General features: G+C 39.2%; 1 protein-coding gene across 4 annotated transcripts in view; it reads left to right on the top strand.

The window, feature by feature from the left end:
* Positions 1 to 14,178, top strand: part of LOC106671103 (protein dead ringer-like) — a 170,912-nt gene that overhangs the window by 139,071 nt on the left and 17,663 nt on the right. For all 4 annotated transcript variants that reach the window (XM_014401930.2, XM_014401928.2, XM_014401927.2 and 1 more), the window contains one exon: positions 9,823 to 10,006. In XM_014401930.2, coding sequence (XP_014257416.1) covers positions 9,823 to 10,006 — 184 coding nt within the window. The remainder of the gene's footprint in view (positions 1 to 9,822; positions 10,007 to 14,178) is intronic.

Below are 14,178 nucleotides of genomic sequence, written 5' to 3'. Positions count from 1 at the left end.
TCTCCTGACCGAATGACCTCAACGTACAATAACCTACAACCAGCCACCACAGAGGGTCCATCGAAGTCTCAAACTAAGCACAAGTTATCAAGAAACCTAACAGATGAAAGGCGGTGGATTTGACAATATCGGATGGTTTTACTGATCAAAATATGTTGCTATTCGATGGATATTTTTAATTAAGGCGTCGCAATTAAGTGTCGATGAGATAAATTTTGTTTTGTCTCGTCTTGGAATGTATGTCAGTCGGTTGGGCGATTGGGAAAATTTCTCGTCCCAAGGACGGATCATCGTGATTTTCTGTGTCATTTATAAATAATAGAGTTTTGATGAGCCTATTCGGACGCTCTTGTAGTTTTTTTAACGTTTTTGATACAACACCAAATCGAACTTTTCCTAATTTAATAATAATGAAAGATTCGAGTGAAAATCCGTCATTTCATTATTCACATTTTCATAAATTTGCATTACGCTGTTAAAATGATTGACGTGATATAAGTCGGACTGCTTCAAGTCGCCAGGACAAACAATAGCCGGGTGTTTATTTATTATTGAGTTTTTGCAAGGAATATAATGTAGCGTTTATGCTTGGCAGCGTTAAGCTCCGTTGCCTCCACAATTGTAGGTTTAATTATCTCGTTCATTAGTTGACGTGGGTTTAATGCTGGTCTATGCTTGTTTTTATGTTCTTTCGAGGGAGAGCATATGCCGTTGAAGACCCCCCGGCTTGGAAGAAGGTCGGGTGGGAGGCTTAGGTGATAACGTGTTTTCCCCGACGCTTTATTGTTACCTTATGATAATGTTGTTAACAGATATTATCTCCTCTTTTATCCCCTTCCTTTTAGCTTGAATATTTTCATTATGTCGCGCTCTCTTTTCAAATACTTCATGACTAAAAATTATTAACATTTATGGAAGATTTAATTTTTTGGCCAGTGACAGTTTGGCCGTTACAGATCATCCTGGTCTGCTTATCCTCGCTGTGTGGGTCTGTCAGACGGGTTTTACCGTCGGTTTGTTGGGTCTTAAAGAGACAGAGTTCCTTCAGAGACAATTTTTTGACAATATTGCAATACCGACTTGAGCAATTATGTTTAAGGTTTGTAGGAAATCGCTCGAGTTTTTAAGGAGGGCGCAGAGTTGCCCCTGCAATTGTTTCGATCCGTGTACAGACAACACTGATTGATTTGGCACTAATCTAAATTCTACATCTTGGAATCTTCGTTTTACAACTTCATTACCACCTCTGAATGTCGTATAGATATTTTAACAATTTCTGGCTCAACGTTGGCTCAGAATAACAAGTTGCAATTTTGTTAAAGGTTAGACATGCATTTAAATGTGCTTAGGACGGGTCGTCCCAGTAATTTTTCTGCAACGTGGCAACACTTGATTGAGGAAAAATATTCCGTGAGGTTAGGCGCAGTCATTGTGTCAGATTGGCGCTAAACAAATCAGTGTTACCAATACATAGGCATAAACACTGCAGCCGCTTTAAACTCATGGGATTAGCTAGCAGATTTGTTGGTCTGGGCCGAGATCCAATGTTGGTGAGCTTCATTGTTGGAAATAGAAGATTCCAAGATGAAGGTTTTAGACAAACAAATCAGTGTTGCCAATACACGGAATGAAACATTAAAGAAAAAGCACAGCACCCGCCGTAAACTCAAAGCGCTGTGTTGTTCGTACTATGTTTATACCAGTGTGTTGGCAACACTGAACTTTTTAGTGCCAATCTCTTATCTTGTAATCACTGCATCTCGTCTCGACTGTGTATTTGGCAAATAGATGAAAAAAATTAAAATCTATTTTACAAATTAACCGTTTATTTCGTTAAAAGTTTAGTGGGAAATTCCGTGAGTTTTATGATAGTTTAGATTGGCCACAAATAAATCAGGTTTGCCAATACACGGACAGAAATAGGGCAGGAACAACACTGCGTACCCCCAAAATTCATGGGATTTCATGCTAACCTTAAACACAATTACTAAAGGGTATGAAAAATTGTGTTTCGATTTTATTACAATCGATACTAAATGCAGTGATGGGGTGAGCCATGTTGGACACAGAAGATTCAAAGGTCGAGATTTTAAATTGGCGCCAACTAAATCAGTGTTGCCAATAGACGGATAAAAACACTGAACCTTTAGCAAATTTGTTAAAGTTGGTGTCGTCCTTAGGCAACTGTGGGCAAGGTTAGGTTAAATATTTTTCTTGTAAATAATTCAACTTCAAGTCAATCCGTGGCGAACTTTTTCCACGGAAGTGCAAAATAGACGTTGAATTGATCCCTTTCTTCACTTTGTTATAATTTACCGGTCAAGCGAGTCAACACGTGTCTGTTATAAAAATAGCGATATGCCCTGAGGATCGGATGAAGAGTGACTTTTTTTTAAACCTTTCTGGGCGTACGCATAAACGCGTTTTATCGACGGGAGTCGGTGCGAGACCAGACTCGAAAAAACCTTCGACCTGAGGCTGTTCCGGACAATTTGTACAACTCGAGTCTGCCCGCCGCGCACTTGAAATTGCGCGTCCCACTCTGAACTTTTCGCCGCTTTTTGGGCCTTTGATCTCTGGTTTAGAAGGGATATTTTACACATTCGTGTCCGGCTAGGTGAACTCCTAAAATTCCAATATTAACATGCTCCATAGGGATATTATTTTAATTTTCAACTCGGAAAATATTCGATTTTCCGTCTTTAAGTATTTACAAATTGTGATTTGTCTGGGTGTCCGAGGGTAGATAGTACGCCGTATAATAAAATACCACTCAAAATATCAATCATCATAGAAAGATATGCTGAATTGGAGCGCCTTGGAAAAACGGTGGTTGTTGTCTGGATCCCTGGGCACATCGGCGTGGAGGGTAACGAACGCGCTGACGCGGCGGCGAAAGCTGGAACGCCTCAGCCGAGGACCATCGCGATCAGGCCCTCTGACGCTAAACAAGCTGTAAAAAAGATGATACGGGATAAATGGCAGCGTCAGTGGGCAGGGTCATCCGATAGGCTCCTTCGTGTTAAGTGCACGGCCTGCAGATAGCCCCCCGAGGATCTGAGCCGTGAAGAAGGAATAGTTCTTACCAGAATAAGCCCTACGCTGTTGACCCATGGGCACTTGCTGGTGGGCCAATCCCCCTGCAGGTGTCCGTTATGAAGAGAAAGGTTGCTCATGTGTCCCACATAGTCGAAGCGTGCCGTGCCTTGCCTCCCTACAGGGCGCGAGTAGGCATGCCGCCAGATTTAAAAAGGGTTCTCAGACACAGCAGCGAGTTTCAAGGTTCTTAGTTTCGCTTTTTAAAGCAATTGGGAATTTTTTATTGTACATATATAGAAATAATGGTATGTGTTTTGTGTTTCTGTGTCTTGTATGTGTGAATGTATTTATTGGTGTGAATGGGGATGCGCTGATGGCGAAGTAGCTTCTCCAGGTTGTGTCTATGACTTGGGCTGATGGCGGAAATTTTATAAGAATACTCCATCGACCCCATTCTAGACTAGTTTATTATAGGGAATAGGTAGATGGAGGAATATCGAGTACTCCATCTACCAAACAGTATGAATGCGATCAATGTATGTATTTATTGGTGTGATTATGTATCGAGTCTGTAGCGGTATTATGTTAGTGCTTCGGGGCTGAAATGACCAAGCTATCGGATGCCCCTGTAAAAAAAAATATCACCGGTCTTATTTCTAAAAATTTATCAGCAGGAAAGTCGTGATCCATGGTCTATTAACGATAGCGTGAAATGGCCACGAGGTTCAGAAAGGGGTGAAAATTTCCCCTTTCATGTCCTTCCGCCAGGGTTGTACTCCGCATCCCTCGTCTCACCAATCACTACGAGGCAATTAAACTAATTAATTAACCCTTTAAAAAAAGTTTCATTGTTATTATTTTGAAGTGGTACAGCAGATTTTTAACCAATTTCAGGTAGATTCCGATTTAATATTTAAATATATAAAATCACCTTGTTTAAATATATCGAATAGTAAGATCCAATATGTATATGTCAAAGGATGTGTGAATCCGTTGAAATTTGTTTACGTTGTTCCGAATGATATTATTAGGTGTATTATCTTGTACATTAACTGTTGAATATGAGTGTGTATATGAGGAGTAAGCCTCGTAATCCTATTTACAGGCACTAATTCAATCTGTCTGCGTGGTCTACATTATATATAGCCCGTTGCAGTTATTGGTGTTCTGAGAACCATCATAAAACTCCGGTGTTGCGTGCCAGATAATATTATGAAAAACATTATTCGCATTTTTATGATGAGGTTTGCCAGAGAGCGGCTCAACCTCCATTAATATTTTGCCCGAGAGAAATTTGGCTTTTATTTGTTGGGATGATGGTCTCTAATAACAGGCTGCTACACGTTCCGGCTTCATAGTATATTATCTCTCTTCTCCCTCTTTTGCAATACGCTCTATCGACGATACTTACCCTGAATATTTGTCTATTTCGAACGAATACATTTTTTTTAACGTCCCGAAGTTTTTAAATTAGGCCCCGACTTCAAATAAGACAACGACAGGCTAATTGATCATAAAAATCGAATCGCCTATAAAAGAAAAAAAAGAGACCGAACTCTCATCAGTCCAGGTATACGATTATTCGACGTGGCGATTCTATGCATGAAAGTTGAGAACGTTCGGACTGCCCTCCTCTGCACCTTGACGGCTCATTATTCCACAAGTCACTTATGGGCGAATGGAAGAATAATCCGCCCAGACGCGACAAATTTTTTTCGCGATACTGGTTCGAAAACTATCACCCGTGTGTCCGAGCATTCTTGCCAAATTTGCCTTAGGAGCCGAGAAAGTGTTTTAAAAGGTTTTTATCAGTTGTTTTCTGCCTTTCTTGTGTATGTATTTCAAGTATATTATATATCAGTCGATTTGTTTTTCAGCCAAGTTTAAGAAAATATTATTCAAGGTTGTATTGGATGAGATTAGATATATATAAAAAGTTACAGAAACCAAAAGATACTCTCAGTAAAGTATACTTACAAAAAATGTTTTTTGAAAAAAATACAGAATCATTTTAAGCAAGCTTAAAAGCTCCTAAATACGAATTTTCATAGGAAATAAAAAAAAATAAACGTTTTTTGGTTGAATCTTCTGGGGGTAATTTTTGTTTCCATGATCCAGTGTTCCGGTTAAACAATTCATAACTCCCCTCGATTTTATACAACTTTTTTTTTTTTTTTTTTTTTTTTTTTTTTTTTGGCGTTATGAACTATGCATATTAGCCATGTGACAAATTCGTATATGTGTGTTCAAATTTGGGGGGTTATTGGGAAAAAAGGGCCAGGGGCAACGGTGGGAATCGAACCCACGACCGCGGCGTGAGAGTCTCTCATGCTAACCACTCGGCTACCGCGGTCCCCTTTATACAACTTGAACTTTATTACAACCGCTAGGATGCTAAATTCAGGCTCTTTCAGGCAGTATCAACAAAGTTTATATTTTATGGCATTATAGGTTAGAAAAAGAAGGATGAAATAAGCAGAAACGTCTGGAATATTTTATTTTCTATCTCCCATTATGATTTTTTACGGAAATAATATTTGTTCCATTGTCTGCAGTTTAAGGAGTTCTCTCCTCCTCCCATTTAAAGTCTCACTTGGATCGGCGAAGCAGTTTCAAAGCTGACTATTTTGTATTTTTCAAAAAAACACTGGCAAAATTGTAAGGCGAAAAATTTTATTTTTTCAAAAATTTGTATTCAGGAGTTTTTTCGTGTAGGAAAAACGAATATCGACTTTGTTTCTTGGTAAAAAAAAATATAATCAAGTCTTTCGGTCACTGTGTCAAAACTGTGTTATGTATGGTTAACATGGTTGTAGATAATGAAATATCTTCCAGGGGGAAAATGATATATTTTTCGACCAAGTAACACCGATAAAAATTCATTAAAATCTTAATTCCCACGACTTCTACTCTTGTTGGGCGTTAGGCTGGTCGAACATAATTTTCTGAAAGTTTACTAGTTTAGAAGAGGGGCGAGGTGTGGTTCCTGTCCGTGAATTAGCAATACTGATTTCTTTGGCGCCAATCTAATATCCCCATCTTGGAACCTTCTATCGCCAACACGACTCTTCATGACACCTTCATCCATTGTTATATTTTAACCCTTTCTGGCTTTACGTTAGCTCAGAACAAGAACTTAGCAATTTTGTTAAAGGTTAGCGAGAAATAACGTGAGCTTAGATTGGGCGCAGTGTTGTTCCAGCATTGTTTCTGTTCGCTTATTGGCAACACTGATTTCTTTGGCGCCGATGTAAAATCTCCAATTTCCAACATGACTCTTCACCACTACTGCATATCGATAGTTATATTTGCCATGTGGATAAAAATTTCCAACTCCGGTTTATAAATCAATCCTTTATTGCTAAAGCTGCCTCAGGACAACAACCTTAGCAATTTTGTTAGCATCCCGTGAATTTAGGGCGGGCGCAGTGATTTTCCTGCTCTCTTTTTGACCGTTTATTGGCAACACTGTTTTCTTTGGGTCCAATCTAAAATCTCCACCTTGAAATCTTAAGTCCCCAACATGGCTCTTCACTACTAGGTTTCTTTATAGATACTGAGGTTTTATGCGGTAAAGTTAGTTCTTATATAAATATTCACCGCTGAAGATGCCGACACGCGCCTGGCAGACCAATCGAGTCATTGGCAAACCAAAATGATCCGTAATGACCAAAAACATATAAACCAGACGGTTTAGGAAGGTCACTCACATACGACGACCTGACAAGAATGAAAAACAAGCTGTCCACGATTTTTGTTTTCGGACAGAAGTAAACCACTGACAAAACCCATCCTACACTGATTATTGATAAGCTGCCGAGGTTTTTACTTTTCCAAACGCTTTCTTATCATGTTTGCACAACCGGTAATTATATACTGTAAAGTGTTATCTGGCCATCTGGTACATTGTTGTCGGGAGCGATCCGTTCCCTTAAGATAAAACAAAAAGCCCCTGCTTTCCCAAACATGCTAAAAACTCTTTCCCGCAATTGTTGGACCGTTTACGATTTTACTAATGGCATTATAGGGAGAAGGCCAGCAATAAAACAACTTGAACTTCTCGAGTTGTGTTTTTTGTTGTCTCTTGTCAATATCTGAAAGGAACAGCTGTTATCTTCAGCTTGGGAAATACTTTGATGCCAGATCCTTCGGTACCATTTGTTTAATTGCTAATGGTCGTCTTAGTGCTCAAAGACATCGTTAGGCTATAAAAACACGGTGAACGTGAATAATCCCAAAAACTGTGTTTGTCTAAAATCAAGCTTAAAATTGCGTTTTAAATAAGCGTAACTAAAAAAACTTTTTTGTTCTTTTCTTGAAGCTACATTCTAAGATTCGATCAGTTTTATTGAGTTGTCTGGTCCGAATCGATTAAATGAATGTAATTTATTTTAAAGCTATAAAGCCGGTTGGAACCCCTTGACTTTTGATATATTTGACGACTGTAAATGTCCGAGCGGTAACGCGAGAATGGAAAACTGTCACCTTAATACCGCGAGTTCTTTTTATGTAATTCACTTAAGCGTTTTCCCTTCCTCGCCTCGTCCGGCGGGCGTTTTACAACGTTGCAACAAGAAAGAAAAGACTGAGCCGGCTGTTATTGCCGCTTTTATCCACACTACTACAATGTAATGTTAACCAGGGCGAAATGAATTCCGCAACACTGACTTTGGGCCTGGACAAAAACAAAATAAAGTACAAACGGCTCGCACGCCCTGGTTAATTCGTTTTATGACTTTTCAGAAAGTCGTACTGCCTCTTCGCCCGTCTAATATGTTTAAGACCTAGCCGCTTAATCGTTTTACTATTTAGCAAACGGGCTGTCCTCCTCAGGTACGGCTTACTTTAACCGACAGTCTTCGCGCTCAGTTATCTATTTTTCATCCTTTGTTTTAATTGCGTCAATTTTTTACCCATAAATTTTCCCATTATCCTTAATTCCTAGTGGATACCCCGAATTATCCTTCAGACACCACCAAAGCCGGGATCCGACCGTAAAAGCCGGCCTAATCATAGACCTTCGGCCAAAATGGGCTCCGGACGCCGTTCTTGAACCTCGCGACGATAGCCGATCGCCCATCCGCCATTGTTCCAGCTAAATAACAGGGTTACCACAGACTGCCGATTTGTGGCGCAGGTGGGGCCGAATCTGTGGTTCTGCCCTTCCCAGACATGTCCACCCTTCCAGGATCCGTCTCAGACGACTTCCTCGTTTAATAACGAAGTGTAGAAGGTACATTGTTATTAACAGACGGTCGCCGTGTTTGCCATCCATTTTTATGGTCATTATTTAAAAATTACGCCAATGTTTCATAGCAAATTTGGTGTAACACGTTAGTAATTCCGTTTATTGTCCGCCTTTTTTACAAAACATTTAGATTTATAAGCGAAAGATTGTCGAAAACGAAAAAATCTGCAGATAAACAAAAAGAATACACTAATATCTAACGCGCGTTTATAAAGTAAGTGGTTTAACGTCCAAAAGTTTGGGTTTCCCGGACGAGTCAAAACGATATTACATTACTTTTTCATATTATTTTCAAGTAAAGTTTCATGTGATATACCAGCTGCTCTGTTAAAATGGGAGATTTCTAGATGTTGTCTGTGGGGTGATGAACATGAACCTGATCGTTGCTGATCATTTTAGTTTGCTTATAGTGATTGGTCTGTCAGAGGGATTTGGGTATTTCGCCACCTTCAGTATTGGGTTTCTTGGGTCTTAAAGAGAAAGAAAATCTCTCTTTTTTATTAATAAAGGTTGTGTGAGAGTAACACCAAATGAAGCAATTTTGTTAAAAGTTAGCGGAAATCCCGAAATTTTGGGGCGGGCGCAGTGTTGCTCATTCAGAGTTTCTCCCCGTGTATTGGTAATATTGAATTGTTTATCAATATAAAATCTCCATCTCGAATTTTCAAACTCCAGCATTGCTCACCACAGCATCTCACATCGATTAATTTATTTCTTTAGCAGATAATAATTTTAAAATCGAGAAGGTTTTTTTAAACTAAATTTTAAAAGTTTACAAATTAACCCTTCCTGTCTTAATTTTGGCTCAGACACAACTTTAGCTATTTTGTTTCGCATTTTAGGAAGGGGGAGGCGCAATGTTGTTCATGCATTATGCATTGTTTCAGGATGTATGTTTGCTTTGGCGCCAATCTAAAACCTCCACCTTTGAGCCTTCAAACTCCAACGAGCTCTTCACCACATCTGCATCTAGTATTGAATGTTATATTTTAACCCTTTCTTGTTCAATATTGGCTTAGAAAAACAACTTTTATAATTTTGTTAAAGTTGAGCGAAAATATCTCGAGTTGAGGTCAGTGTTGTTCCTCCTATGTATCCAGCTGTTGGCAAAACTGATCTCTTTGGCGCCAATCTAAGATTCCATCTTTGAACCTTTAATTTTTTAACATGGCTCTTTACCACAAGAATTCTCTTTTTGTGTATGTCCTCATAGTACCAGAATGATCGGTAACGAGTAAATTTTTACAATATAGGTTGTTATATCAAAATAAAATTAAATTGTAAGTAAACACACACCACTCACATAAAACGACCTTAAAAGAATGAAAAAACAAGCCCTCCTAGATTTTTATTTTCTGGTGGTAGTAAAGCACTTATAAAAAAAACCTATACCGATGATATAAGCATACGGCACCGCTTATTTTTTTTTATGAATATCTATAAACGAGTGTTTTGGATTAAAGCTAATGAATTCTAACTATTCATGTGTTGTTCAAATTTGTGTATATTTCAATTATGTTTTGTTATTGTTACAGGAACGCCGATCAACAGACTTCCCATTATGGCCAAATCAGTTCTCGACCTATACGAACTGTACAATTTAGTAATTCAACGAGGAGGATTGGTCGATGTCATTAACAAAAAGTTGTGGCAGGAGATCATCAAAGGTCTTCACTTGCCGTCTTCTATTACCTCAGCAGCGTTTACTCTCAGAACACAGTAAGTCGAAAAACAGGTTTTTTTAAATATTAGACGTCCGAAGCAGTTCTGCACAGACCGTCGAAGTTTCCCTTGGTTGATACGGATTAAACAGTGAACCTACGATTATCGCAGAACAGGGGAGAAGGAAGCTTTTTTTCTAGCCTCGTTCTACTACTAATACGGATGAGGAAGGTTTATCATTTGGTATTTAGACACAGAGGAAGTGTCAGGGTCAGGCAAAGCGCAATGCACCAGCTTTCGATATGGAAACGTGCCAAAGCAGACTAAATAATATTTGCCGAATGTTTTTGCTCTGAAACAAGGCGTGGGCGCGTTCATTTCGCGATCTGTTTTGAAATGTTTTATCCGTTTTTGGCAAATGGAGACGGTGTGAAGCGGTGGCCCCTTCTTATCGAAATCCAATCCGTCACGAATCGGAGCGCGTATATTTATATTACGGGAATAAACGGCCGGGCAGTTCTCATCCATCACTGTCTGTCAGGTTGACAACCACCCCCTCTCTCGCTCTATTTATCTCCCACACTTCTCTTTCTCTCTTTCATCTTCGCTTCTCTCTAATTTCCGTGAGCTTCTTCCCTCCGACTGTTTTTACACTCGCGCTCTTTCCATATCTCTCTCTCTCTCTTTTCCTCTCTGTGAATCTGACGTGAGCTTTAGAAAGGCTAAAGGAAAGGGCCCGAATCGGACGGAATCCCATTAGATCTTTACCTTTCAACTTGGGTTATTATTAATAAAGGCCGAATCGCGTTAGACGAGTCTGTAATTATTTGGCAACGGGGGCGTTACAATTATAAATTTAGATAGAAAAGTCGCTACGAGTCAGACAAATGTGTCAAGCGATTCGCGGATTGTATTTTCAAACGGACTAACGTTTTGGCCTTTTTCAGGTTTGAACATCGGTGAAGTTCACTGGTTAAAATTCGTTCACAAACCTTTTTTACGCGAAACTATATGTCCTATCCTAAAACTATCCTTTTTATGTATGGTCTTGGTTGAGAGGAAAAAGTTAGTGTCACAAGCGGGATTCGAACCCTCGACCCTCGGGTTGAATACGCCACTGCTCTACCACTTGAGCTATCGTGACTTCGATCCACTCGGACACCAACTTCCCCATCTCAACCTTGCGAATTTTCCCTCTTTTTGCCCTTTTTCAAATGTCGTGTAATCAGGATTTGATTCTCAGCGACTTATGAAATGGCCACGAGTTAGTGAAGTGATACTTCTTTATTTATTATATATTAATCCATTTATATTTAGATGCTTGATTGACCATGTTAATTATTTCAATTAATTATTCTTTTTATGTAAGGTCTTGGTTGAGATGACAAAGTTAGTGTCACGAGCGGGATTCGAACCAATAAAAAGAATAATTAATTGAAATAATTAAAATGGTCAATTAGGCCACTAAACATAAATGGATTAATATATGTGAAATGTTCAAGCAGAGAATTGAACTCTGCGTTTTCGACTGAGGACGCGGCCGTTAGGCCTCGAGGTTCATTTTTATGGCCCATTCGTGAGCTGTCGGTACAAACACGGCTAATAATTATTCCGAAGATCTGCAAAACTTCGTTTTGGTTTTCAATAGCAATAAGGATGAATATGACTGAGTTTCCGGTCATTTCGTTCCGAAAATCCTCGCTCTGTTTCAGGGTGGCGTTTGTCGGAAAAATCTAAAACTTGCTAAAATTGTTGTTCCGAATGGACGTTAATCCAGAAAAGGTTAATTTACAAATGGGATTTGAAAATTGTTATCTGTTTGGCAAATATACCAATCGAACATTATCACAGACGAAAACCGAAGGTTCGAGATTCTCTCCGTGTTACGTCTGTTTTCCACTACGAAATAGAAATTGAAGATTTTGGAATTACGAGGAGGAAGAGATCTACTATTATTATCCATGTCCATGCGGCGATAGGTTCCAGGTAAGCAATGATGAACTGCTCGCCGGAAAAAAGTCCGAACTGCTCGTTGATTATAAAAGTCATATACGATATCGACAAATTTACAGAGGAGCAAGAATGTGTTAATATTAAAAAAGAGCCTGATAAGTTGAAGTGTACAAGGTCTATGAAATAGCAGGAAGTGAATAGGAAGAACTGCGCTTTTTTTTTAACGTCGAGTCTCCCGGTATCGCACAGGGAGAGCAGCTGTCTGGCCCTGTTCTTCAAACCCTGCCGACGTACCCGCCTCTCGAGTTTCACCCGATTCTGCTTTTACCATCCCGGTGACGGTATGCAGCGTTTGAAATATAAAAACGACTGTTTGCCACTCAAGATTGAAGCGTAATACACGGGTATGTCCGCCAAGAATCAGAAGTCGTTTCAGTTGGATTACATATAAGAGAGATTTCAAATGGAACTCAGACCAGCGCAGTGTAATAAACGCATGTTCCGCTACATCCGCCAAGCAAACGAACATTGAAGAAATGTTAGCACAACGAGAAAAGGCAGAACAAGAGGAAAACAGGAAGGGAATTTACAAGAAGACGAAGAATTAAAAGAGTCTGACAATGAGATGGTCGGTGGAACGCACTACATCCATCAAAACTATTTTGATAATTGTGAAGGCTACCTTGATGAAGATGATGGCCTGTTTACTAGTCCTAAATAAATGTTTTATTTATAATGCAAAGAATAAATTAATATTTTTATCGTATATACCAATCGGTACTAGATGTAGTGATCCAAGGTGGATATTGCCGCCAAAAAAAATCAGCGTTGCCAATACACGGGAAGAAACACTGCAAGGGCAACACTGCGCCCGCGCTAAGCTCGCGGGATTTCCTAACCTAACAAACTTGTTAAACTTGGTGTCCTCTGAGACAACATTGGGCAAGAAAGAGTTAATTTATAAACTGGATTTGAACAATTTTATTTGCTAGACAATCTAAACGAGATGCAGAGGTGGTGAAGAACCATGATTGAAGTACCAAGTTTGAGATTTTGATTGGAACCAAAAAAATCAATTGCCAATATACTGTAAGAAACACTGCAGGGGCAACACTGCGCCCGCGCTAAGCTCGCGGGATTTCCTAACCTAACAGACTTGTTAAACTTGGTGTCCTCTGAGACAACATTGGGCAAGAAAGAGTTAATTTATAAACTGGATTTGAACAATTTTATTTGCTAGACAATCTAAACGAGATGCAGAGGTGGTGAAGAACCATGATTGAAGTACCAAGTTTGAGATTTTGATTGGAACCAAAAAAATCAATTGCCAATATACTGTAAAAAACACTGCAGGGGCAATACTGCGCACGCCCTAAATCGCATGATCTCCTAACCTAACAAACTTGCTAAACTTGGTACCTCCCTGAGGCAACATTGGGCAAGAACTGGTTAAACGTTTGCTTCCAAACTAACGAAAGACGATAGATAGATAAATTTATTTTGCAAAACAATTTACATTTGACAACTGACAAAATAGAAATAATTTAGGGAAAGCGCTCTGGGTCGCTATCCTTTAATAATAGAGTAATAGGTAATAGAGTAGAACCGCGTGATTTTTAAAAACAAAAATGTCAGATATTGTGGGGGAATTATACCGAAGGTAAAGAAGCCCAAGAGAAGAATAAAAATTCATACGGAAAATTTTTTGTATACAATCAAAATTTCTACTCGCATTTTGCGTTTCAGACCTTTCTGAACAAATTTGGTTCAGTCCTTTTTAAATTTTTAAACACACAATTGAACACCACACCCACTCCACCATTCATCATTTCTATTAATTTGGTTCAGTGTCAGGCTGTCTGTCTGTGGTCAGTTCCGTAACCGGCAAAACTCCAAACCTTGAGACCAATTTTTATAAAATTTTCAGAGATTATGCGGGTTACTTTCCCGATGACCCCCTATGCATTTTATACCAATCTGATTAACATATGTGCATGCAGACAAATGAAGCTATACTGCCCACCCACTTGGCAGACTTTTTACTGTTTTTAGAACTCAAGAGGCTTTGAAAATGGCGACATGCTAAACAGAAACCCAACGAGTGTAGGCAGACCAAAATGTCCAATAATGTTTAAACTTACGTACTATTACAGGAAAAACAACCCTCAATATGTCTACAGATTTAAGGTTGTTTGGCCCTGATGATGACCTTAAAATAGGTCGTAAGCTTGGCAGTAGCAACTAAATTTGCTTTCTTTCTTCTTCAAGACCATACT

Source organism: Cimex lectularius, unplaced genomic scaffold, assembly GCF_000648675.2.
Source record: "Cimex lectularius strain Harlan isolate CLEC.00 unplaced genomic scaffold, Clec_2.1 scaffold201, whole genome shotgun sequence".
Classification (NCBI taxonomy): domain Eukaryota; kingdom Metazoa; phylum Arthropoda; class Insecta; order Hemiptera; family Cimicidae; genus Cimex; species Cimex lectularius.
Note: the sequence above shows the minus strand (reverse complement) of the source record. Positions and strands in the feature narration are given on the sequence as shown.